The sequence below is a fragment of the Phasianus colchicus genome, chromosome 34 (assembly GCF_987193195.1).
Source record: "Phasianus colchicus chromosome 34, bPhaCol1.hap1.1, whole genome shotgun sequence".
Lineage (NCBI taxonomy): Eukaryota > Metazoa > Chordata > Aves > Galliformes > Phasianidae > Phasianus > Phasianus colchicus.
Window position 1 is genome coordinate 1,170,813 of NC_143469.1, and position 26,695 is coordinate 1,197,507.

The 26,695-nt window shown below is 57.8% G+C and overlaps 2 protein-coding genes across 3 annotated transcripts in view; one reads left to right on the top strand and one right to left on the bottom strand.

Moving 5' to 3' along the window:
* On the top strand, positions 1–16,880 carry COLGALT1 (collagen beta(1-O)galactosyltransferase 1). The gene is made up of 12 exons (XM_090128584.1): positions 1–245; positions 2,698–2,808; positions 3,620–3,737; positions 3,992–4,126; positions 7,114–7,318; positions 7,421–7,540; positions 10,978–11,054; positions 11,174–11,280; positions 12,145–12,277; positions 12,620–12,747; positions 12,873–13,079; positions 15,388–16,880. The coding sequence occupies exons 1-12, from the start codon at positions 31–33 to the stop codon at positions 15,653–15,655; spliced, it is 1,824 nt and encodes a 607-aa protein (XP_089984710.1). The 5' UTR covers positions 1–30; the 3' UTR covers positions 15,656–16,880.
* Positions 16,544–26,695, bottom strand: part of PRKCSH (PRKCSH beta subunit of glucosidase II) — a 19,097-nt gene continuing 8,945 nt past the window's right edge. For both annotated transcript variants that reach the window (XM_090128585.1, XM_090128586.1), the window contains exons 9-17: positions 24,193–24,271; positions 24,015–24,101; positions 21,800–21,931; positions 21,632–21,713; positions 20,458–20,527; positions 20,265–20,354; positions 18,883–18,957; positions 18,667–18,766; positions 16,544–17,785 (exon numbers count right to left, since the gene is read on the bottom strand). In XM_090128585.1, coding sequence (XP_089984711.1) covers positions 17,651–17,785; positions 18,667–18,766; positions 18,883–18,957; positions 20,265–20,354; positions 20,458–20,527; positions 21,632–21,713; positions 21,800–21,931; positions 24,015–24,101; positions 24,193–24,271 — 850 coding nt within the window. In that variant the 3' untranslated portion in view covers positions 16,544–17,650. The remainder of the gene's footprint in view (positions 17,786–18,666; positions 18,767–18,882; positions 18,958–20,264; positions 20,355–20,457; positions 20,528–21,631; positions 21,714–21,799; positions 21,932–24,014; positions 24,102–24,192; positions 24,272–26,695) is intronic.

Sequence of the window (26,695 nt, forward strand, 5' to 3'; positions counted from 1 at the left end):
CCGGTCCCGGCGGGGCGGGGCGGTTCCGCCATGGCGGCGGTGCCGGTTCTGTTCCCGTTGTGTTTCCTCGTGTTTTTGGGTCCCTGCTCCGCTTATTTCCCCGAGGAGCGATGGCGGCCCGAATCGCCGCTCCGAGCCCCACGCGTGACCGTGGCCATCGTGGCCAGGAATGCGGCGCACGCGCTGCCGGCCGTGCTGGGGGGGTTGGAGAGGTTGAGGCACCCGAAGGACAGAACGGCGCTGTGGTGAGGGGGGGGCGCGGGTGGGGGGGGGACACGAGTGGGGGGGCACGAGTGGGGGGGGAAGGGTTGGTGGGAGGCACGAGTGGGGGGCACGAGTGGGGTGGCACCGGTTGGGGGGAGGCACGAGTGGGAGTGGGGGGAGGGCATGAGTGGCTGGGCACCGGTTTTGGGGAGGCACGAGTGGGTGGGGGGCACGAGTGGGGGGGACATGAGTGTCTGGGCACGGGTTGGGGGGAGGCACAAGTGGGTGGGGGGCACAAGTGGGGGGGGGGTACGAGTGGGGGGGCACGAGTAGGGGGGCACCGGTTGGGGGAGGCACGAGTGGGTGGGGGGCACGAGTGGGAGTGGGGGGAGGGCATGAGTGGCTGGGCACCGGTTTTGGGGAGGCAAGAGTGGGGGGGCACGAGTGGGTGGGTGACACGAGTGGGGGGGCACGTGTAGTGGGGCACAGGCTGGGGGGAGGCACGAGTGGGTGAGGGGCACGATTGGGGGGGGGCACGAGTGGGGGGGGGCCACGAGTAGGGGAGCACCGGTTGGGGGGAGGCACGAGTGGGTGGGGGGCACGAGTTGGAGTGGGGGGAGGGCATGAGTGGCTGGGCACGGGGTGGGGGGAGGCACGAGTGGGGGGGGGCACGAGTGGGGGGGAACCGGTTGGGGGGAGGCACGAGTGGGGAGTGCACAAGTGGGTGGGGGGGCACGAGTTGGGGGGGGGTACGAGTGGGAGTGGGTGGAGGGCATGAGTGGCTGGGCACCGGTTTTGGGGAGGCAAGAGTGGGGAGGCACGAGTGGGTGAGGGGCACGAGTGGGGGGGCGCATGAGTAGGGGGGCACGGGTTGGGGGGAGGCACGAGTGGGTGGGTGACACGAGTGGGAGTGGGGGGAGCATGAGGGGCTGGGCACGGGTTGGGGGGAGCCACGAGTGGGGGGGGCACGAGTGGGTGGGTGACATGAGTGGGTGGGGTCACGAGTGGGGGGGCACGAGTGGGTGGGGGGCATGAGTGGGGGGGGTGCACGAGTAGGGGGGCACTGGTTGGGGGGAGGCACGAGTGGGGGGGGCACAAGAGGGGGGGTGAAGAGCGGGTGGGGATCACGAGTGGGGGAGCACGAGTGGGGTGGGGGGCACGAGTGGGGTGGGGGCAAGAGTGAGTGGGGGACAAGAGTAGGGGGGGCATGAGTGGGTTGGGGACTCGAGTGGGGGGGCACGGGTTGGGGGGACACGAGTGGGGGAACACAAGTGGGGGCAGGGGTAGGTGGGGTCACGAGAGGGGGACAATGGTTGGGGGGAGGCACGAGTGGGGGGACACGAGTGGGGGGGACATGAGTGGGTTGGGGGCATGAGTGGGGTGTGGGCAAGAGTGGGGGGGCAAGAGTGGGTGGGGACACGGTTTGGGGGGGACATGAGTAGGGGGGGCACGAGTGGGGTAGGGGCACAAGTGGGGGGCAATAGTGGGTGGGGGGAATGGAGTGGGTGGGCATGGATGGGTGGGTGGGGGTCACGAGTGGGTGGGGGCATGAGTAGGGGGGCACTGGTTGGGGGGAGGCACGAGTGGGGGGGCATGAGTAGATGGGGGCACAAGTGGGGGGACACGAGTGGGGGGGATTAGTGAGGGCAAGAGTGGGTGGGAGCACGAGTGGGGAGGACATGGGTGGGGACACGGTTTGGCGGGGACACGAGTGGGGGGGCTAGATTGGGGTGGAGGGCACGAGGGACTGTGGGACACGAGTGGGGAGGGGGATATGAGTGGGGGAGATGGGGGGGACATGAGTGGGGGGACACACAAGGGGGTCGTGAGAAGGGTGGAGTGGACACGAGTGGGGGGGGTAGGGGGCAGGAGTGGGGGAGAGTGGAGGGGGTGCAAGAATGGGGTGGGATATGAATGGGGTGAATGGGGACACGAGTGGGGGGGGACAAGTGGGGGGCACGGGTGGGGGGAAAGGAGGAGGGACACAAGTGGAGTAGGGGGCACAAGTTGGGTGAATGTGTGGGTAGGGGATTGGGGGGGGGGACACGAGTGGGGTGAACTGGGATGTGAGTGGGGGAGGGACACGAGTGGGGGCACCAGAGGGGGGGGCACGAGTGGGAGACGAGTTGGGGGGACGTGAGAGATGGGCAAGAGTGGAGTGGGGGACGTGAGAGGGGGTCACGTGTGGGGTGAAGTGGACATGAGTGGGGGGGCACGAGTGGGGGGGTAGGAGACAGGAGTGGGGGGGGAATGGAGGGGTTGCAAGAGTGGGGTGGGATACGAGTGGGGTGAATGGGGACATGAGTGGGGTGGGGGGCATGAGTTAGAGAGGGGGGACCTGAGATGAGGGGGGCGAGAGTGGGATGGGATATGAGTGGAGTGAATGAGTGGGGTCCTGGTGGCCTGGGGGGGTCCTGGTGGATCTGGGGGGGTCCTGATGGCTCTGGGTGGGGGTGGGGGGGTTAATGGTTGTGGGGGGGGGGTCCCTGGCAGGGTGGCAGTGGACCACAGCGAGGACAACACGACGGCGCTGCTGCGCGAGTGGCTGGTGAGGGTGCAGGGTCTGTACCACCGTGTGGAGTGGAGACCCATGGAGGAACCACGGTCAGCTGGGGGGGGGGACGAGGGGGCAAGGGGTGGGGGAGGTGGTCTGTGGGGTGGGAGGGTGGGAGGGGGCTCATGGAGTGGGGAGGGAGGGTGGGTGCCCAACCAGTGGGTGCTGGCGGTTGGGTTGGGGTGGGGTGGGGTGGGAGGTGTGTGGTTGGGGGCCCTCACATGTGTTTTGGGGGGTGGGGGGGTTGGATGGGGGGTGTGGGTGGTTATATGGGGAGGATGGAGGTGTTGGGCTCCTCTGGGTTTTTGGTTTTGAGGGGGGGGTCTCATGGATTTCAGGAAGGAGGTCCCTTGGGTGTTGGGGGTCCCTGTGTGTTGTTGGCTTTAGGGTGCCACGTGGATTTGTAGTGTTGGGGGAGGGGGGGGTCCCTAAGCCATGTGTTCCTGGTTTTGGGGTTTTCCGTGGGTTCTGTAAGTCCAGCTTTGGGGAGGGACATGGGTAAAAACGGATATTGGGGGTCCTTATGGGTTCCTGGTTTTCGGGAGCCCCATAAACCTGGTTTTCGGGGCCCTGGCATCAGTAAGGAGATCTTCATGGGGATCCCTGTCAGTTCTTTGTGTCAGGCTCCCCCCACCCCCCAAATTCTGGGTGCTGAGGGGGCTGGGGGGGGTCTCCATTGGGTTCTTGATCTTAGCAGAGCCCCTCTTTGAGCTGCCCACATTTCAGGTGCACACATTTTAGGTGCCCACCTTTTGGGTGCCTGCATTTCCAACACCTCCCACCCAAGAAGCCCCACGGGGTGCACTTAGGGGGCACCATCCTCACCCCCCCTCCTCTCCCCCGGTGTCCCCCACCCCATAGCTCCTACCCTGACGAGGAGGGCCCCAAGCACTGGTCCAGCTCCCGCTATGAGCACGTGATGAAGCTGAGGCAGGCAGCCCTGCAGTCGGCGCGGGACATGTGGGCTGATTACCTGCTGGTATGGGTTAATGGGGAGGGGGCGAGCGGGGCTGGGGGAGTTCTATGGGATGGCTGCTGCCTTCAAAAGTGCTCAGTGCATCACTGAGGTGTTTGGGGCCAAAGTGGGGTTGGTTTGTTCTCGGGGCACCTGGTTGTTGGTTGTTCTTCGGTGGGTTTGGGGTGGGGGGCACCTGGAGTTGCCTCCGTCCCCCTCCCCACTTTGAAATGGTGCAGGATGGGGGGGTGGGCGCTGCAGGATTTCCCTCTTTGCAGTTCCTGGATGCTGACAACATCCTGACCAACCCCGACACGCTGGGGCTGCTGATGGCAGAGAACAAAACGGTGGTGGCACCCATGCTGGACTCACGTGCTGCCTACTCCAACTTCTGGTGTGGGATGACAGCTCAGGTACGGGGATCTGCTTCACATCACGCTGCTTCCTCATCCACTTCCCCTCCTTGAGGCAGATTTCCTTGTCCACTTCCCCTTCTTGGGGCAGTTTTCCTCATCTCCTTCCCCTCCTTGGGCAGTTTTCTTTGTCTGCTTCCCCTCCTTGGGGCGGATTTCTTCCTCTTCCCCTCCTCAGGGTGGATCTCCTCATCCCGCTCCCATCCTCAGGGCAGTTTTCCTCATCCACTTCCCCTCCTTGGGGCAGTTTTCTTTGTCTGCTTCCCCTCTCCTCCTCTTTCCGTCCTTAAGGTAAATTTTCTCATTCCCCTTCCCTCCTTGAGGTGAATTTCCACTGTCCATTTCCCCTCCTTGGGATGATTTCCTGATCCTCTTCTCCTTTTCCAGGCAATTTCCTCATTCCCTTCCCTTCTTTCCATTGCTTTCCCTCCTTGGGAGAGTTTTCCTCATCTGCTTCCCCTTCTTGGAGCAGTTTTCTTCGTCTGCTTCCCCTCTTCTTCTCTTCTCCTCCTCAGGGTAGATTTCCTCATCCTCTTTCTCTCCTTGAGGTGAATTTCCTCGCCTGCTTCCCCTCCTCAAGGCAATTTCCTCACTCTCTTCCCTTCCTCAAGGGGGAACTCCTCATCCAGTTCCCCTCCTTGGGGCAGATCTCTTCCCCTTCCCCTCCTCAGAATGAATTTCCTCCTCCCTTTCCCCTCCCCAGGGCAGTTTTCTTCGTCCACTTCCCCTCCTCAGGGCGGATCTCCTTATCCGCTTTCCCTCCTCAAAGTGGATCTTCTTGTCCACTTCCCCTCTCAGGGGTGATTTCCTGATCCACTTCCCCTCCTCGATGCAGTTTTCCTCATCTGCTTCCCTTCCTCGGGGGTGATTTCCTCATCTGCTTCCCCTCCTCCAGGCAATCTCCTTGTTTACTTCCCCTCCTTGGGGTGGATTTCCTCATCCCCTTTCCTTCCTCGAGGTGGATTTCCTCGTCCTCTTCCCCTCCTCAGAGCAGATCTCATCCACTTCCATTCCTTGGGGAAGCTTTCCTATTTGCTTCCCCTCCTTGGGGGTGATTTCCTCATCCACTTCCCCTCCTCCAGGCAATATCCTCATCCACTTCCCCTCCTCAAGGCGGATCTCCTCATCCCCCTCCCCTCCTGGGGGTGATTTCCTCATCCTCATCCCACCTCAGGGCGGATCTCCTCATCTCCTTCCCTTCCTGGCGTTGTTTCTTTGCCATGGAATGATGTCCCTCATACGTCCACTCCTCCTCTTCTTCCTCCCTTGGCTCTTTCTGCTCCTGGTGGTTTTTCTCCGCTGGCTGCTTCTGCTCCTTGCATTATTTCTTGGCCATCAGATGATGTTCCAGCTACAAGCAGGCAGTTCTGCTCTCTGTATTTCTCTCCTCTGGCTGCTTCTCCTCCCTACGTTATTTCCTGGCCGTCAGATGATGTTCCAGCTACAAGCAGGCAGTTCTGCTCCTCATGTTTCTCTCTCTTGGCTGCTTCTGCTCCTTGCATTTGTTCTTGACTGCAGGATAACATCCCAAGCAGGCAGTTCTGCTCCTCATGTGTCTTCTCTCCTGGCTGCTTCTCCTCCCTACGTTATTTCCTGGCCATCAGATGATGTTCCAGCTACAAGCAGACAGTTCTACTCCTTATGTTCCACTCCCTGGCTGCTGCTGCTCCCTGTGTTATTTCTTGGCTATGGAGCAACATCCCAGCAACAAGCAGGCAGTTCTCCTCGTGTGTCTTCTCTTCTGGCTGCTTCTGCTCCTTGCATTATTTCTTGGCCATCAGATGACATCCCAGCTACAAGCAGGCAGTTCTGCTCTCTGTATTTCTCTCCTCTGGCTGCTTCTCGTCCCTACGTTATTTCTTGGCCATCAGATGATGTTCCAGCTACAAGCAGGCAGTTCTCCTCCTCGTGTTCCTCTCCCTTGGCTGCTTCTGCTCCTTTCATTATTTCCTGGCTGCAGGACAACATCCCAGCTACAAGCAGACAGTTCTCCTTGTGTTCCAACTCTCCTGGCTGCTGCTGCTCCCTGCATTATTTCTTGGCTGCAGGACAACGTCCCAGCTACAAGCAGGCAGTTCTGCTCTCTGAGTTCCTCTCCTCTGGCTGCTTCCCCTCCCTGTGTTATTTCTTGCCTGTGGGATGAGTTCCAGCCACAAGCAGGCAGTTCTGCTCCTCGTGTTCCTTCTCTCCTGGCTGCTTCTCCTCCCTACGTTATTTCCTGGCCATCAGATGATGTTCCAGCTACAAGCAGGCAGTTCTGCTCCTTATGTTCCACTCCCTGGCTGCTGCTGCTCCCTGTGTTATTTCTTGGCTATGGAGCAACATCCCAGCAACAAGCAGGCAGTTCTTCTCCTCGTGTGTCTTCTCCTCTGGCTGCCGCTGCTCCTTGCATTATTTCCTGGCCATCAGATGATGTTCCAGCTACATGCAGGCAGTTCTCCTCCTCGTGTTCCTCTCCCTTGGCTGCTTCTGCTCCTTTCATTATTTCCTGGCTGCAGGACAACGTCCCAGCTACAAGCAGGCAGTTCTCCTCCTTGTGTTCCAACTCTTCTGGCTGCTTCTGCTCCTTGCATTTGTTCTTGGCTGCATGACAACATCCCAGCTACCAGCAGGCAGTTCTGCTCCTCCTGTTCCTTCTCCCCTGGCTGCTGTTGCTCCTTGCATTATTTCTTTGCCATAGGATGAGCTCCCAGCTGCAAACAGACAGTTCTACTCCTCGTGTTCCTTCTCTCCTGGCATCTTCTGCTCCCCGTGCTGTTTCTTTGCCCCAGGATGACACTCTGTGCCCCCCATCACCTCCCATCGGCTCTTCCCACTCCTCAGGGCATCCAGTGCCCATCATCCATCACTCCTTGCCAAGTCCTCGTGCCTTTCAGCTCCAGCCACACCTCCGACAGCTGTCAGACCTTCTCAGGGTTCTGTTTTTGGGGTGACACGAGGAGCAGCCCCAAATCACACATCCCCATCCCCCCTTATCTCACTTGTAGGGTTACTACAAACGCACGCCCGCCTACCTGCCCATCCGTAAGCGGGAGCGGCGCGGCTGCTTTGCTGTGCCCATGGTGCACTCCACCTTCCTGCTGGATCTGAGGAAGGAGGCATCCCAGCTGCTCACCTTCTACCCTCCTCACCCCGACTACACCTGGCCCTTCGACGACATCATCGTCTTCGCCTTCTCCTGCAAGCAGGCAGGTGAGCCTCACGCCTCGGCCCGAGCAGTGGGTCGTGTTTGTTCTTAGAGGGAGGGGTGCTGATGCTTGTTGGTGTTCTTAATTGTTTTCTTGCTCACCGTAGAGGTGCAGATGTTTGTTTGCAACAAGGAGGTGTACGGCTTCCTCCCGGTGCCGCTGCGCTCGCACAGCACCCTGCAGGATGAGACGGAGAGCTTCATGCACGTCCTGCTGGAGATCATGGGTGGGTACTGAGCCTAACAATAACACTACCCCCAACCCTGGTACCCTAACCCTAAATCTAACCCTAACCATAACCCTAGTACTCTAACCCTAAATCCTAACCATAACCCCAGTACTCTAACCCTAATACCCTAACCCAAGTACCCTAACCCTAAATCCTAACCCTAACTCTAGTACTCTAACCGTTATACCCTAACCCTAGTACCCTAACCCTAAACCCTAACCCTAACTCTAGTACTCTAACCCTAATACCCTAACCCTAACCCTACTACCCTAACCCTAACCCTACTACCCTAACCCTAAATCCTAATCCTAACCCTCACCCTAACCCTAACCCTGATCCTAACTCTAATACCGTAACCCTAACCCTAGTCCCTAACCCTAAACCCCAACCCTAACCCTAACACTACCCTAACCCTAAACGCTAACCCTAACCCTAACCATAGTACCCTAACCCTGAACCCAAATACCCAGACCCTAACCCTAAACCCTAACCCTAATACCCTAACCCTAGCCCTAGTACCCTAACCCTAATCCTAATACTGTAACCCTAACCCTAACCCTAGTACCGTAATCCTAACCCGAACTCTAAACCTAACCCTAGTAATCTAACCCTAACCCTAAACCCAAATCCTAGCCCTATTATTCTAATCCTAACCCTAAACCCTAACCCCTAATCCTAGACCCTAACCCTGAACCCTAAACCCTAACCCTAAAGCTAACCCTAACCCTACCCCAACCCTAAAGATAACCCTAGTACCCTAACCCTAACCCTAGTATCCTAATCCCAACCCTAAACCCCAACCCTAACACTAACCCCACCCTAACCCTAATCCTAGTACCCTAATCCCAACCCTAAACCCCAACCCTAACACTAACCCCACTGTAACCCTAAACCTAACCCTAATACTCTAACATTAATCCTAATACCCTAACCCTAAACCCTAACCCTACCCTGAACCCTAATCCTAACCCTAACCCAGAACCCTAACCCCTAACCCTAAACCCTAACCCTAACCCTAAAGCTAACCCTAGTACTCTAACCCTAATACCGTAGCCCTAGTACCCTAACCCTAACCCTAAACCCTAACCCTAATCCTAAACCCTAACCCTAGTACCCCAACCCTAACCCTAAACCCTAACCCTACCCTAACCCTAAAGACTAACCCTAACCCTAATCCTAGTACCCTAACCCTGAACCCAAATACCCAAACCGTAACCCTAAACCCTAACCTTAACCCTAATACCCTAACCCTAACCCTAACCCTAACCCTAGCCCTAGTACCCTAACCCTAATCCTAATACTCTAACCCTAAACCTAACCCTAGTACCCTAACCCTAATCCTAGTACCCTAACCCTAACCCGAACTCTAAACCTAACGCTAGTACCTTAACCCTAATCCTAATACTCTAACCCTAACCCTAGATCCTAACCCTAGCCCTAGTACCCTAAGCCTAAACCCTAAACCGGGCCCTAAACCCTAACCCTAGTACCCTAACCCTAAACCCTAACCCAGTGCTAAACCTAAACCCTAACCCTAGTACCCCAACCCTAACCCTAAACCCTAACCCTACCCTAACCCTGAACACTAACCCTAATCCTAGTACCCTAACCATAACCTGAATACCCTAACCCTAACCCTAAACCCTAACCCCACCCTAACCCTAAACCTAACCCTAGTACTCTAACCCTAATCCTAAACCCTAATCCTAACCCAAACCCTAAGCCCTAAGCCCTAACCCTAACCCAGAACCCTAAACACTAACCCTAACCCTAATACCCTAGCCCTAGTATCCTAACCCTAATACTCTAACCCTAACCCTATTACCCTAACCCTACCCCTAATTACCCTACCCCTAATTACCCTAACCCCTGGGTGGAGGCAGGGCTGGTGACAGGAGGACGGGGAGCACAGCGTGGCCGGAGCTCAGCCCCGAGCACAGCTGGGTGCAAAGGGAGCCGTGTGCCATGCCACAGGACGCCCAGCAGCTGCATCTGGTAGGGCTCTAGGGTTAGGGTTTAGGGTTTGGCTTAGGGTTTAGGGTTAGGGTTTTCGGGAGGCCTCGCTGTCCCTTCTCTCACCCTCTCTGGGTCTCTGCTGCCTCTGCTTGCCCCACGCTGTGAGCCAGGCTGTGCTCCCAGCTCAGAGCTCACCACGCTCCTCCCATCCTTCGCACCATCGGCTCATAAAGTGCCTCTGTTCGCCCTCCTCAGCACAAAGGTTCTTTGTGGGAAGGCAGAGCTCCCGCTGAACAGCCCCTTTTTCCACCGTAGATGTGGGCTGGGTTCCACAGCCAGCCCTGTCGAGGCTCAGATGCTTCATTTCCAGTTTTCCTTGGCTGGCTGCAGGCTGAGTTGTTCCACGCATTTCCATTGATAGCAGCATCTGTGAGCTGCACTCCAGCCTGTGGTTTTCCTTTCAGACCTCTTTACCAATAGACCAAAAAGCTCTCCTATGGGGAAGAAGAAAAACGTGGGGTGAATAAATGACAGCACAGTGCCACAACCCAATGATCAGCAGTGGAAGCAGCCCCTGTCCCTGCTCAGATAGAATCACAGACTTACAGAATGGCCGGGGTTGGAAGGGACCTCAAGGATGACGAAGCTCCAACCCCCTGCCACATGCAGGGCCACCAACCTCCATGTTTCACAGCAGCCCAGGCTGCCCAGGGCCCCATCCAACCTGGCCTTGAACACCTCCAGGGATGGACGGGGCATCCACAGCCTCTCTGGGCAGCTGTTCCAGCACCTCACCACTTTCATAGCAAAGAATTTCTCCCTGACATCCAACCTCAATCAACTCAAACCATTTCCCCTCGTCCTGCAGTTATCAACCCTATCAAAGAGTTGATTCCCCTCCTGTCTGTAGGCTCCCTTTCGGTACTGAAGGCTGCAATGATTCACCCCACAGCCTTCTTTTCTCCATGCTGAACAAGCCCAGCTCCCTCAGCCTGTCTTCACAGGGGAGGTGCTGCAGCCCCCTGCTCATCTTCGTGGCTCTCCTCTGGACCCCCTCCAACTGCTCCCCGTCCTTCTTGCCCTGGGGGCTCCAGCCCTGGACGCAGCACTCCAGATGTGACCTCACACGGGCAAAGCAGAGGGGGACAATCACCTCCCTGTCCCTGCTGGCCACCCCTGTGCTGATGGAGCCCAGGACCCCGTTTGCTTTCTCACTGCTGCCTCATGTTACACTTTTCATCCATCAGGACCCCCAGGTCCTTCTTTGCAGGGCTGCTCTCAATGACTTCTCCTTCCAGTCTGTATAAATGCCTGGGATTCCTCCTGCCCAAGTACGCAGCGGCTGCGTTGCTTTGTGCCAAACTCTTTCAGGCACATTTTTTGGGGATGGTTTTGGGATCTCTGCTGCTGTCGGAGACGCGGCGGTCACTTCTTTGAAACGAGCAGCAAAGGTGAAGGCATCTCTTTGCTGTTTGCAGTGAAGAACCCTCCTGCAGAGCCCTCGCGGTTCCTCTCCATCCCACCCAAAAACCCCGACAAGATGGGCTTCGATGAGGTGAGTTGAACCTCTGGGGGGACCAAGGGACCCCTCACCCTGTTCTTGGAGGCCGGATGGTGGTACTGCACAACGCACGTCCAGCAGGAGCTTCCCTCCAAGCTGCTTTTCTGCCTCAGGTGTTCATGATCAACCTGAAGCGCCGGGCCGACCGCAGGGAGCGCATGCTGCGCACGCTGCACGAGCAGGAGATCGCCTGCAAGCTCGTGGAGGCAGTGGATGGGAAGTGAGTCCGAAGGAGATGATGCACATTGAATCACAGAATCACTGGGGTTGGGAAAGACCTACAAGATCGTCCCGTCCAACCGTTTGCCCATCACCAGTAGTTCTCAGTAATCCACGCCGCTCAACACAAAATCCAAACGTTCCTTGAACACCTCCAGGGTCGGTGACTCCATCACTCCCTGGGCAGCCCATTGCACTGCCTGACCACTCTTTTGGAGCAGTAGTATTTCCTAATGTCCACCCTAAATCTCCCCTGGCGCAGCTTGAAGCCATTCCCTCTAGTTCTATCACTGTTACACGAGAGAAGAGGCCGACCCCCAGCTCACTACAACCTCCCTTCAGGCAGTTATAGAGAGCAATGAGGTCTCCCCTGAGCCTCCTCTTCTCCAGTCTGAACAATCCCAGCTCCTTCAGCCGCTCCTCATAAGACCCTGTTGTGCTCCAGACCCCTCACCAGCTTTGTTGCCCTTCTTTCAACCTGCCCCAGGGCCTCAATGTCTTTCTTGCAGCGAGGGGCCCAAAACTGGACACAGAGCTGAGTCCAGGGGGACAATCACTGCCCCATTCCTGGTGTTTCTGATGCAAGCCAGGATGCCATTGGCCTTCTTGGCCACCTGGGCACACTGCTGGCTCACGTTGAGTTGAGCATCAACCAACACCCCCAGGTCCCTTCCCTCTTCACACACATCCAGCCACTCAGCCCCAAGCCTGCAGCGCTGCATGGGGTCGTTGTGGCCAAAGTGCAGGACCCGGCACTTGGCCTTGTTGAACCTCGTCCCATTGGCTGATCCAACCTGTCCAGATCCCTCTGTAGGGCCTCGCTGAGCTCATGCTGGGTGCTGAGCGTGGTCGTGCTGCTTTGCAGAGCCATGAACAGCAGCGAGGTGGAAGCTCTGGGGATTAAGATGCTGCCAGGCTACAAGGATCCATACCACGGCCGGCCACTCACCAAGGGAGAGCTGGGCTGCTTCCTCAGCCACTACCAGATCTGGAAGGAGGTGAGCAGTGAGAGAAAGCAAGAAGAGGGGAGTTGGGTTGGTTATTGGTTGGGTATTGTTGGTATTATAGAATCACAGACTCACCAAGGTTGGAAAAGACCTACAAGGTCATCCAGTCTAACGGTCCACCCATCACCAATAGTTCTCGCTAATCCACGTCCCTCAACACAAAATCCAAACGTTCCTTGAATGCCTCCATGGTCGGTGACTCCACCACCTCCCTGTGCAGCCCATTGCACTGCCTGACTGCTCTTTCAGAAAAGTAGTATTTCCTAACATCCAGCCTAAATTGCTGGCAAAAAAAAACCAAACAAATCAATCCATTTTCTGCTCAACTTTCAGATTGTTGAGAGAGAGCTGGAGAAGTCGGTGGTGTTCGAGGACGATCTGCGCTTTGAGATCTTCTTCAAGCGGCGCCTGATGAACCTGATGTATGATTTAGAAGAGGAAGGGTTGGACTGGGACCTGATGTAAGTGGCCGAAAGCAGCGTGGGGTTGTGGTTGGGAATCCCAAAATCGCGGTGAGGGCATCCTTCCCCATCAGCAGGGCAGTGGGGTGGTGGTGTTTGTTCCTCACTCGGGTTGCGTCCTGCAGTTACATCGGGAGGAAGAGGATGCAGGTGGAGCATCCCGAGAAGTCGGTGCCACACGTGAGGAATTTGGTGGAGGCTGATTATTCCTACTGGACTTTGGCTTACGTCGTTTCGCTGCGGGGAGCTCGCAAGCTGCTGGCGGCCGAGCCGCTCTCCAAAATGCTGCCTGTCGATGAATTTCTTCCCGTCATGTTCAACAAACATCCTGTGTGAGTCTGAGCTGAGCCATGGGAGGGGCTGGGGGGATATCTGCACGGAGAACAGCGCCTTCCCCATCTTCTGGAGGTGTCCCAGGTCAGGGATGGGGCCTGGAGTGGATGCAGCCCACAGCCGCAGTGGGGCTGGGGGGTTTTGGGTTTCCAACACAGCTGTGCTGTGATCCCGTGGTCCTGTGATCTTCAAGGACCCATCCAAAGCAAGCGCTTGCTTGCCATTCTGTGGTTCTGTGATCTTTAAGGACCTTTCCAACCCAAGCTATCCTATGGTTCTGTGATCTTGAAGGACTCTTCCACAACCCAACGCATTCTATGGTTCTTTGATCTTTAAGGTCCCTTCCAGCTCAACCCATTTCATCACTCTATGATCTTGAAGGTCCCCTTCAACCCAACCCATTCAGTGCTTCCATGATCTTTAAGTTCCTTTCCAACCTAATCTATCCCATGGTTCTGTAATCTTGAAGGACCCTTCCAACTCATTTTCTTGTTCTGTGAGTTTGAAGGACCCTTCCAACTCATTTTCTTGTTCTGTGATCTTTAAGGACCTTTCCACAACCGAACTCATTCTGTGGTTTCATCGTCTTCACGGTCCCTTCCAACTCAACTCATTTTATGGTTCTGTGATCTTTAAGGTCCTTCCCAACCCAAGCTATCCTATGGTTCTGTGATCTTGAAGGACCCTTCTACAACCCAACTCATTCTATGGTTCTTTGATCTTTAAGGATCTTTAAAACCCAAGCTATCCTATTGTTCTGTGATCTTGAAGGACCCATCCGGAATTCAATTCAATTCTATGGTTCCGTGATCTTTAAGGACCCTTCCACAACCCAAACCATTCTGCGCTTCTGTAATCTTTAAGATCCCTTCCAGCCCAATCCATTTCATCATCCTGTGATCTTTAAGATCCCTTCCAACCCAAACCATTCTGTCATCCCATGATCTTTAAGGTCCTTTCCAACCTAACCCATTCAATTTTTCCATGATCTTTAAAATCCTTCCAATCCAACCCATTCTTTGTTTCCATGATCTTTAACATCCTTCCAACTCAATCTATCCCATGTTTCCATGATGTTTAAGATCACTTCCAACCCAAACCATTCTGTCATCCCATGATCCTTAAGGTCATTTCCAATCCAACCCATTCAATGTTCCATGATCTTTAAGATCCCTTCCAACCCAACCCATTCTTTATTTCCATGATGTTTAAGATCCCTTCCAACCCAAACCGTTCAATGTTTCCATGATCTTTAAAATCCTTCCAACCCATTCTTTATTTCCATGATTCTTAAGGTCCTTTCAACCCAACCCATTCAATTTTTCCATGATCTTTAAGATCCCTTCCAACGCAATCCATTCTTTGTTTCCATGATCTTTAAGATCCTTCCAACCCATTCTTTATTTCCATGATCCTTAAGGTCGTTTCCAACCCAACGCATTCAATGTTCCATGATCTTTAAGATCCCTCCAACCCAACCCATTCAATGTTTCCATGATCTTTAAGATCCTTCCAACCCAACCCATTCAATGTTTTCATGATCTTTAAAATCCTTCCTACCCAACCCATTCTTTATTTCCATGATCTTTAAGATCCCTTCCAACGCAATCCATTCTTTGTTTCCATGATCTTTAAGATCCTTCCAACCCATTCTTTATTTCCATGATCCTTAAGGTCCTTTCCAATCCAACCCATTCAATGTTCCATGATCTTTAAAATTTCTTCCAACCCAACCCATCCCATATTTCCATGATGTTTAAGATCCCTTCCAACCCAAACCGTTCTGTCATCCCATGATCTTTAAGGTCGTTTCCAACCCAACCCATTCTTTGTTTCCATGATCTTTAAGATACCGCCAACCCAACCCATTTTTTGTTTCCATGATCTTTAACATCCTTCCAGCACAACCCATCCCATATTTCCATGATTTTTAAGATCCCTTCAACCCATTGTTTATTTCCATGATCTTTAAGGTCCTTTTCAATCCAACCCATTCTTTATTTCCATGATGTTTAAGATCCCTTCCAACCCAATCCATTCTTTGTTTCCACGATCTTTAAAATCCTTCCAACCCATTCTTTATTTCCATGATCCTTAAGGTCCTCTCCAACCCAACCCATTCTTTGTTTCCATGATCTTTAAGATCCCTCCAATCCAACCCATTCAATGTTTCCATGATCTTTAAAACCCTTCCAACCCAACTCATTCAATTTTCCATGATGTTTAAGTTCCCTTCCAACCCATCCCATGCTTCTCCAAAGGAACACGTGGCACACACCCACTCACTTTCCCCTTTTCTGCACCCAGCTCTGACTACATGAAGCACTTCAAGAACCGCAACCTGCTGGCCTTTTCTGTGGAGCCACTGCTGGTTTATCCCACCCACTACACCGGCGACGACGGCTACATCAGCGACACGGAGACCTCGGTGGTGTGGGACAACGAGAAGATCAAGACGGACTGGGATCGAGCCAAGTCCCAGAAGATGAAAGAGCAGCAGGAGCTGCGCCGAGAGGCCAAGAACTCAGACGTGCTGCAGTCTCCCCTTGACAGCACGGCAAGGGACGAGCTATGACGTCCATGTCACCTCCGTGTGTGGCTTTTGTCACCTCCATGTGGGGCCTTGGCCAACATTTCACCTTTGGTCACTATTTGGGGCCTTGACTGCCAATATGGGGCTTGGCGAGAGCCACCAGTTTGGGGCTTTGGCTGCCATGTTGGGGCTTCGGTTGACATTTCAGGGCTTTGGTTACCATTTGGGGCCTTGGCTGCCATCTTGGGGCTTGGCAGGAGCCACTATTTTGGGGCCTTGGTTGGCATTTTGGGGTCTTGGCCAAACCTCTTTTGTGACCTTGGCCAACATTTCACCTTCAGTCACCATTTGGAGCCTTGGCTGCCATTTTGGGGGTGGCAAGAACCACCATTTTGGGGCTTTAGTTGACATTTTGGGGCTTGGCAAGAGCCACCACTTTGGGCTTTGGCCAAACCTTTTTTGGGGGCTTGGCCAACATTTCACCTTCGGTCACCATTTGGGGTCATGGTTGCCATTTTGGGGGTGGCGAGAGCCACTATTTTGGGGCTTTGGTTGCCATTTTGGGGCCTTGGCCAAACCTTTTTTGGAGGCTTTGCCAACATTTCACCTTTGGTCACCATTTGGAGCCTTGGCTGCCATTTTGGGGCTTGACAGGAGCCGCCATTTTGGGGCCTTGGCCAACGTTTTGCCTTCAGTCACCATTTGGGGCCTTGGCTGCCACTTTGAAGGTGGCGAGAACCACCATTTTGGGCTTTGGTTGACATTTTGGGGCCTTGGCCAACATTTTGCCTTCAGTCACCATTTAGAGCCTTGGCTGCCATTTTGGGGCTTGGCAAGAGCCACCATTTTGGGGCTTTGGCCAAACCTTTTTTTGGGACTTGGTCAACATTTCACCTTTGGTCACCATTTCGGGTCTTCGCTGCCAATATGGGGCTTGGCAAGAGCCGCCATTTTGGGGCCTTGGCCAACATTTCACCTTCGGTCACCATTTGGGGCCCTGGCTGCCATTTGGGGGCTTGGTAAAAGCCGCCATTTTGGGCCTTGGCCGCCATTTTGGGGCCTTGTCCAAAGCTCTTTTAGGGCCTCATTCACCTTCAGTTCGGCTCCTTTGTGCCTTGGCCGCCATCTTGTGCCGTGAGGAGCCGGCCGGGCTCACGGTGCTCCTGGGCCGAGGCCCTGCTGCGTTGTCAACCAAAGCTCTGCGGTTGTTTCGTTTCGTTTGGGGTTATTTTTTTAAGGGAAAAAAAAAAAAAGGTTCTTTTGGAAACGTTCGTCCTTGCGGCAAGCGGGCCTGCGGTCTGAGGGCCAGGCCTGAAACCACAGCCGCACTGCGCATGCGCGGACACCTCAGAGCAGCTGAACGGCGCATGCGCGGACCGCTTTAGTAGCTAATCTGCGCATGCGCGGGTCCCTCAGAGCGGCTGATCAGCGCATGCGCAAGCCTCATAGAACGGCTAATCTGCGCATGCGTAGGTTCCCTCTGAGCGGCTAGCTGGTGCATGCGCTGATTGCCTTTTAGAGCGGCTGATCGGCGCATGCGCGACCGCCCCCCCGTGGCATGCTGGGAGACTAGCCTCGGGCACGACGGCCATATTGAGAGCGCGGCATGCTGGGAAATGTAGTTCCCGGGTGCAATCCCCCCCCCCCCCCCACCAAAATTCAACACCGGGGAGGCCAAACACGAAGCAGGGTGGGGGGGGGAGGAACCGTTCTTTATTGCCCGCTGCCCCCCCGGCTCAGTCGGCAGCGTTTTCTCCCCCTACAGCCCCCCCCTCCCCCCCACCAAAGAGCAGCGTGGGGGTTGGGGGGGGGGGCACAGACCCACGTGGCGTCCCACGAGAATGAGTGGTGGGGGGGGGGGGGGGGAGTGTAAAACGGAGCCCCCACAAATAGGAGGGATGCCCAAAAGGACCCTTAATCGTGTTAATTATCCTCCCCCCCCCCTCCCCAACCCCAACTTGGGGGGGGGGGGTGATTGGTCCAAAGGGGGAAACTGAGGCACGGTAACCTTGGGGGGGGGTTTAAAGGGGGGGGGGGTCAGAGCTCATCGTGGTCCTCGTGAGGGGGGGGCGGGTGGCAGGCGGCGGGGGTCACCAGCTCCATCAGGTACTCGCAGCGGCTCGGCTCCGTCGTGGCCGTCACTGCGGTCTCTGTCCCACAGGAGAGCTTCACCTGGGGGGGGGGGGGGTGTATAATAAATTTGGGGGGGGGGGGGGGGGGTCATGCATAGATGTGGGGGAAGGAGATGTGGGGCAGGGCAGGTGGGGGGGGTTGGGGGCACTGTTAAGGGGATGGGGAGCCCCCCAGGAATGAGGGATCGTTTTTTTTTTGGGGGGGGGGGGGCATAGGGACAGACTGGGGGCATTTAAAGAGCTTGGGGGCACTTTAATGGGGGGGGGGCACATGTAAAGGGATGCGGATCCCCCCCCACCCCAGGAATAAAGGGGGGCATCGTGGGGGGGCATGGGGACACTCCATAGGGACAGGGATTGGGGGCATTTAAAGAGGTTGGTGGCACTTTAAGGGGGGGGGCGGGGCACTTGTAAAAGGATGGGACCCCCCCTCCAAGGAATAAAGGGGGCCACCTGGGGGGGGGGCATAGGGACACCCTGTAGGGAGAGAGACTGGGGGCATTTAAAGAGCTTGGTGGCACTTTAAGTGGGGGAAGGCACTTCTAAAAGGATGGGATGCCCCCCCCCTTATGAATAAAGGGGGCACTGGGGGGGGGGTCCATTGGGACGCTCCATAGAAACAGAGATTGGGGGCATTTAAAGAGGATGGTGGCATTTTAAGGGGGGGGGGGGGCATTTCTAAAAGGATGGGACCCCTCCCAGGAATAAAGGGAGGCATCTGGGAGGGGGGCATCCGGGGGGGGGGCATGGGGACACCCCACAGGGACAGGGATTGGGGGCATCCAAGGAGGTTGGTGGCACTTTAAGGGGGAGGGGGACACACTTCTAAAGGGATGGGACCCCCCCCCCCAAAGGTATAAAGGGGGACACCTGAGGGGGGGTGGGGGGGAGGGTGGCATTTTATTTGGGGGGGGGTCTCACCAAGGTGGAGCGGTTGGGGCCCTGCCAGCACCCCGTGCCGTGTTCGTATTTCATGGCACTGAAGCGGTCGTTTTCGGGTCCAGCCCAGGAGCCCCAGGTCCTGGAAGGGGAAAAAAAGATGGGGGGGGGGGCAGGGGGGGGCATAAAAATGAGGGGGGGGGCATCGACACATCCAAAGGATTGAAATTGAGGGGAAGGGGGGGGGGGGGTCTTTACCCCAGGTTGGTCTCGGCGCCGCCGTGTTTGGGTTTTTGGGAGACCCTCTTAAAGGGGCACAGGCGGTAAATGTACCTGGGGGGGGGAGGGTTGGGGGGGGGCACAGTGAGGGGGGGGGGCACCCAAGTGACCCCCCCCCACCAAAAAAAACACCCCCTTACTTTCCCCACACCCAGTGCTGTCGCTTCCCACCGCCTCCCACACGTCTCCTCCTGGTCGACCCATATTCAGTGTCGTCCCCCCCCCAGTTTGCCCCCCCCATCCAGTGACCCCCCACCACCACTTTGCCCCCTCGTTCCAATGCCCCCCCCCACCAATTTGCCCCCCCTCCCTCGTTCCAGTGACCCCCCCTCCCAGTTTGCCCCCTCCTCATTCTAGTGACCCCCCCCATTTACTCCCCCCTCGTTCCAGTGACCCCCCCCACTTTGCCCCCCCCCTCATTCCAGTGACACCCCCAGTTTGCCCCCCCTCTTGTTCCAGTGACCCCCCCCCAGTTTGCCCCCCTCCCCCATCCCCCCCCACCATCCCCAAACCCCCCCAGTTTGCCTCCCCTCGTTCCAGTGACCCCCCCAATTTGCCCCCCCTCTTGTTCCAGTGACCCCCCCTCCCAGTTTGCCCCCCCCTCGTTCCAGTGGCCCCCCCTCCCCTCCATCCCCAACCCCCCCCATTTACCCCCCCCTCATCCAAGAGACCCCCACATCCCCAGCACCCCCCAGTTTGCCCCCCTCCCCAATCCCCCCCCCCCACCTCATCCCAGTGACCCCCCTGTTTGCTCCCCCCATCCCAGTGACTCCCCCCCAGTTTGCCCCCCTTCGTTCCAATGACCCCCCCCCCATTTACCCCCCATCCCAGAGACCCCCCCCATCCCCAGGCCCCCCCCAGTTTGCCCCCCTCCCCATCCCCACCCCTACCTCATCCCAGTGACCCCCCCCCCAGTTTACCCCCCATCCCAGTGACCCCCCCCCCCAGTTTGCCCCCCCCCCTCAGCCCAGTGACCCCCCCATCCCCAGGCCCCCCCCCCAGTTTGCCCCCCTCCCCCACCCCCCCACCTCATCCCAGTGACCCCCCCCCTCAGTTTGGCCCCCCCCATCCCAGTGACCCCCCCCCCCACTTTGCCCCCCCTCGTTCCAGTGCCCCCCCCATTTCCCCCCCCCATCCAAGAGACCCCCCCATCCCCAGGCCCCCCCCTCGTTCCAGTGCCCCCCCCCCCATTTACCCCCCCCATCCAAAAGACCCCCCCATCCCCAGATCCCCCCCCCAGTTTGTCCCCCACCCCCCCCACCTCATCCCCGTGACCCCCCCCTCCCAGTTTGCCCCCCCCATCCCTATCCCTACCCCCCCCCCCATCCCAGTGCCCCCCCCCCGTGCCCCCCCCCGCTCACTCGTTGGTCCCCATCTCATAGCACTGGTTGTACAGATAGGAAAATTCCCCCTGAGGGCCGAAGTCGAAAGCAATTTCCTGCTCCAGGGCCCTGAAAAATGAGGGGGGGGGGGCGAGTTAACAACAGGGGGGGGGGAGAAATGTGGTGTGGGGGGGCACAGGATGGAGATTTTTAGATGGGGGGGGGTCCCCACCTGATGGATTCCTCCATCTCCTTCAGTGAACGCTCAGCCTCCTCGAACTCCTCTCGTGCTTTTTGGGCAGCTGGGGGGGGGACAGAGGGTGAGGGACCCCCCCCTCCTCACCCCCAAAATGGGGGGCAGGGGGGGCGGCACAGAGAGATAAATTTCCCTCCTCCCCCCCCTCCAAAAAAAAAAAAACACTCCCCCAATAATGTCTTCCCAGTGTTACCAGACACACAGCACCCCCCCAAGACAAGAATAATCAAAGCCCCCCTTCCCTGAGACCCCCCCCCAAAAGACCCCCCATAAAACCCCCCCAAAAGACACCCCCCCAAAAGACCCCCTATAAAACCCCCCCCAAAGGACCCCCCCCAAAAGACACCCTATAAAACCCCCTCATAAACCCCCCCATAAAACCCCCAAAAGACTCCCCCCAAAAGAACCCCCATAAAACCCCACCATAAACTCCCAAAAAAGACCCCCCCAAAAGACCCCCCGCAAAAGACCCCCTATAAACCCCCCCAAAGGATCCCCCAAAAGACACCCCCCAAAGACCCCCATAAAACCCCCCCATAAAACCCCCCAAAAGGACCCCCCCCAGAACACACCCCATAAACCCCCCCCAAAAGACCCCCCATAAACCCCCCCAAAAGGACACCCCATAAAACCCCCCCAAAAGGACACCCCCAAGACACCCCATAAACCCCCCTAAAAGACCCCCCATAAAACCCCCTGAAAGACCCCCCCAAAAGATACCTCCCCGAAAGACCCCCCCCAAAAGACCCCCCCCAAAAGACAGCCCATAAAACCCCCCCAAAAGACCCCCCCAAAAGACACTGCCCCAAAAGACACCCCATAAAACCCCCCCAAAAGACTCTCACCTAAAAGATCCCCCCAAAAGATCCCCTCCCCCCCCAAAGACCCCCCCCCCGAGACCCAATTCCCCCCTCCCCCCCCCCAGAAAAAAAGACCCCCCCCTCCCAATATCAAAAACCCCAGGACCCCCCCCATAAACACTGCAGCCTCCTTCCCCCCCCACAAACCCTTACACAACCCCCCCTCCACACCCCCCCACCCCAAAAGGCTTTTGACCCCCCCTCACCATAAGACCCCCCCCCCAAATTACCTTATTACGCCCCCCCCCCCAAAAAAATTGCCTTACTGATGCCCCCCCCCCCCCCCTCACCATCGATGAGCGCCTGTGTGGCAGCGTCAAAGGGGGGCTGTGGGGGGGGCTCCTCTGCTCCCTTCTCTTGGGGGGGGGGCACCTGGTGGGGGGAGGAGAGATGGTGAGGTGTGGGGGGGTCGTTTGGGGGAGGGGGGGGTCTTTATTCCTGCCCCCCCCCCCATGAACCTTCAGCTCCTCTTCGCCGCCGTCCTCCTCCTCTTCCTCCTCTTCAGCCTCATCCTCCTCTTCCTCCTCCTCGGGGGGGGGCGTTTCTTCAAGGGGGGGTTCAGAAGGTGGGGGTGGGGTCTCGGTTTGGCCCTGTGTGTGACCACGGGGGGGGGGGGGGTCAGACTCCCCCCTCAATTAATTTCCTCATATTAAACACAAAGGGAGCAACAACCCACTGCAAAACCTTCCCACCCCCCCCACCCCCAAATGCTAAAGCCCCCCCAAAAAACCACAGACCCCCCCAAATGCCAATGACCCCCCCCACCCAAAACCCCACAGACCCCCCCCAAATACCACAGACCCCAACCCCCCAAATGGCACAGACCCCCCCCAATAAAAGACCACGGACTCTCCCCCCCCTCACAAAACACCACATCCCCCCCCTTCCCCCCCTCCCCCCATAAAAGACCACAGACCCCCCCCCCAAATGCCAAGGACCCCCCGCCCACCCAAAACCCCACAGACCCCCCCCAAATGCTAAAGCCCCCCCCAAAAAACCACAGACCCCCCCCAAATTCCAAGGACCCCCCAAAAAAACACAGACCAACCCCCAAATGCCAAGGACCCCCCACCCAGAAAACCACAGACCCCCCCCAAATGCCAAAGCCCCCCCCCAAAAAACCAGACCCCCCCCAAACACCAAGGACCCCCCCCCACCCAAAACCCCACAGACCCCCCCCAAATACCACCGACCCCAACCCCCCAAATGGCACAGACCCCCCCCCATAAAAGACCACGGACTCCCCCCCCCTCACAAAACACCACCCCCCCCCTTCTCCCCCCCCCCCCACAAAACACCACCCCCCCCCTTCTCCCCCCCCCCATAAAAGACCACAGGCTCCCCCCCCTCAAAACACCACAGACCCCCCCCCAAATGCCAAGGTCCCCCCCGACCCAAAGAACCACAGACCCCCCTCCCCAAATAACAACAGACCCCCCCCCAAATGCCAAAGCCCCCCCCCCAAAAACCACAGACCCCCCCCAAATGCCAATGGCCCCCCCCCAAACACCAAAGACCCCCCCCCACCCAAAACACCACAGAGACCCCCCCCCGAATGCCAAGGACCCGCCCCCAAAACACCACAGACCCCCCCAAATGCTAAGGACCCCCCCTCCAAAAAACCACAGACCCCCCCAAATGCCAAAGCCCCCCCCAAAAAACCAGACCCCCCCCGAAATGCCAATGACTCCCCCCATCCAAAACACCACAGGCCCCCCCAAACACCACAGACCCCCCCCAAATGCCAATGCCCCCCCCCCAAACACCAAAGACCCCCCCACACCCAAAACACCACAGAGACCCCACCCCGAATGCCAAGGACCCCCCCCCAAAACCCCACAGACCCCCCCCAAATACCACCGCCCCCAACCCCCCAAATGGCACAGACCCCCCCCATAAAAGACCATGGACTCCCCCCCTCACAAAACACCCCCCCCCTTCTCCCCCCCCCATAAAAGACCACAGGCTCCCCCCCCTCAAAACACCACAGACCCCCCCCCAAATGCCAAGGTCCCCCCCGACCCAAAGAACCACAGACCCCCCTCCCCAAATAACAACAGACCCCCCCCCAAATGCCAAAGCCCCCCCCCCAAAAACCACAGACCCCCCCCCTCAAAACACCACAGCCCCCCCCCAAACACCACAGCCCCCAACCCCCCAAATGGCACAGACCCCCCAAAAAACCACCACAACCCCCCCCAAAAAAAACCACAGACCCCCCCAAATGCCAAAGCCCCCCCCCGAAAAACCACAGACCCCCCCCCCCAAATGCCAAAGCCCCCCCCCGAAAAACCAGACCCCCCTCAAACACCAAAGACCCCCCCCCACCCAAAACCCCACAGACCCCCCCCCCATAAAAGACCACGGACTCCCCCCCCCTCACAAAACACCACACCCCCCCCTTCCCCCCCCCCATAAAAGACCACAGACCCCCCCCGCAAATGCCAAGGACCCCCCCCCACCCAAAACCCCACAGACCCCCCCCAAATTCCAAGGACCCCCCCACCCAAAAAACTACAGACCCCCCCCCAAATGCCAAGGACCCCCCCCATCCAAAACCCCACAGACCCCCCCCAAATACCACCAACCCCAACCCCCCAAATGGCACAGACCCCCCCCCCCCCCCCCCCCATAAAAGACCACCGACCCCCCCCCAGAATTCGGAGCCCCCACCTGCGCCCTATAGCGCTCCTTGACGCCACCCCACAGCCGCTCACGGAAGGCAGCAGCATCCACCTCCACTGCGCCCCCCAGCAGCGCCTGCATTGGGGGGGGGGTCGTTTATATGTGGGGGGGGGGTCTCCCACACTTTTGGGTGTGTCCCCCCCCCCCAGAAAAATAATTGTCCCACCTGCGCCTCTGTTTCTGTCACAGCCCCGTCACCATCGGGGTCCAACTCGGGGTGCGTGAGCAGCTCCGACACCGTTAATCTGGGGGGGGGTTTGGGGGGGTTTAGAGAAGTGGGGGGGGGTCGCAGGGGGCTGTGGGCAAGGGGGGGGACCCCCACGTGTCCTATGGGACCCCCACGTGTCCCCCGAGCCCCCCCATAGGATCCTCGTGTCCCCTTCCATCCCAATTGCCCTATAGGACCCTACTGGCCCTATAGGACCTCCGTGCACCCTATGGGACCGCTACTGGTCCTATAGGATCTCCATACATCCTATGGGATCCCTACTGGCCCTATAGGGCCTCCATGCACCCTATGGGACCCCTACTGGCCCTATAGGAACTCCATGCACCCTATGGGATCCCTACTGGCCCTATAGGGCCTCCATGCACCCCATGGGACCCCTACTGGCCCTATAGGGCCTCCATGCACCCCCTAGGACCCCTACGTGCCCTAAAGGACCTCCATGCATCCTATGGGATCCCTACTGGCCTATAGGGCCTCCACGCACCCTATGGGACCCCTACTGGTCCTATAGGATCTCCATACATCCTATGGGACCCCCACGTGTCCCCCGAGCCCCCCCATAGGATCCCCGTGTCCCCTTCCGTCCCATTTGCCCTATAGGATCCCTACTGGCCCTATAGGACCTTCACGCACCCTATGGGACCCCTACTGGTTCTATAGGATCTCCACGCACCCTATGGGATCCCTACTGGCCCTATAGGGCCTCCACGCACTCTATGGGACCCCTACTGGTCCTATAGGATCTCCACACATCCTATGGGACCCCCACGTGTCCCCTGAGCCCCCCCATAGGATCCTCGTGTCCCCTTCCGTCCCATTTGCCCTATAGGATCCCTACTGGCCCTATAGGACCTTCAGGCACCCTATGGGACCCCTACTGGCCCTACAGGACCCCCACGTGTCCCCCGAGCCCCCCCCAAAACCCCCATAGGATCTCTGCGTCCCCTTCCATCCCACACACCCTATGGGACCCCTACTGGCCCTATAGAAACTCCACGCACCCTATGGGACCCCTACTGGCCCTATAGGATCTCCACGCACCCTATGGGACCCCTACGTGCCCTATAGGGCCTCCATGCATCCTATGGGATCCCTACTGGCCCTATAGGGCGACGCACCCTATGGGACCCCTACTGGCCCTACAGGAACTCCATGCACCCTATGGGACCCCTACTGGCCCTATAGGAACTCCATGCACCCTATGGGACCCCTACTGGCCCTATAGGGCCTCCAGGCACCCTATGGGACCCCTACTGGCCCTATAGGGCCTCCAGGCACCCTATGGGACCCCTACTGGCCCTATAGGAACTTCATGCACCCTATGGGACCCCTACTGGCCCTATAGGAACTCCATGCACCCTATGGGACCCCTACTGGCCCTACAGGATCCCCATGTGTCCCCTGAGCCCCCCTATAGGATCCCTGTGTCCCCTTCCATCCCAATTGCCCTATGGGGTCTCACTGTGTGACCCCCCCGCCCCCAAAAACTCTCAACCCGTCCCTATGAGACCCCCATCACCCCCCCACCCCCCCATAGGACCCCAACAAACTCCCCTACACCCCCTACAAAACCCCCAAATCCCCTAAAGACCCCCCTCCCCCCCCACAGCACCGGGACCCCCCCCATGTACCCCCCAAACCCTCACAAGTCTCTTTGTACCCCCCCCAGACACCCTTTAAAACCCCAAAACCCCCCCAAGCCCCCCAACACCCCCTACAAGTCTCCTTACACCCCCATGTGCCCCCCAGGACCCCCACAAGTCCCTCCGTCCCCCCCCCAAACGCCCTTTAAGACCCCCACATCCCCCCCAAGCCCCCCACATCCCCATAAGTCTCTCAGTTCCCCCCCCCCACTCTTTGAGACCCCCATCTGCCCCCCAAGACCCCCAACACCCCCATAAGTCTCTTTGTGCCCCCCCAGACACCCTTTAAGACCCCCATTTACCCCCCCAGAACCCCCAATGCCCCCATAAATCCCTCTGTATCCCCCCCCAAGACACCCTTTGAGACCCCCATGTGCCCCCCAAGCACCCCACAAGTCTCTCTGTACCCCCCCAGACACCTTTAAGACCCCCATGTGCCCCCCAGGACCCCCCCCCAAGTCACCTTGTACCCCCCCAAGCCCCAGAACCACCCCAAAAGTCTCTCTGTACCCCCCCCCAAGACACCTTTAAGACCCCCAAGCCCCTCAGGACCCCCATAAATCCCTCTGTACCCCCCCCCAAATGCCCTTTAAGACCCCCACATCCCCCCCAAGCCCCCAACACCCCCATAAGTCTCTCAGTTCCCCCCCCCCAGACCCCATGTGCCCCCCCAGAACCCCCAATGCCCCCATAAGTCTCTCTATATCCCCCCCCAAGACACCCTTTGAGACCCCCATGTGCCCCCCAAGCACCCCACAAGTCTCTCTGTACCCCCCCAGACACCTTTAAGATCCCCA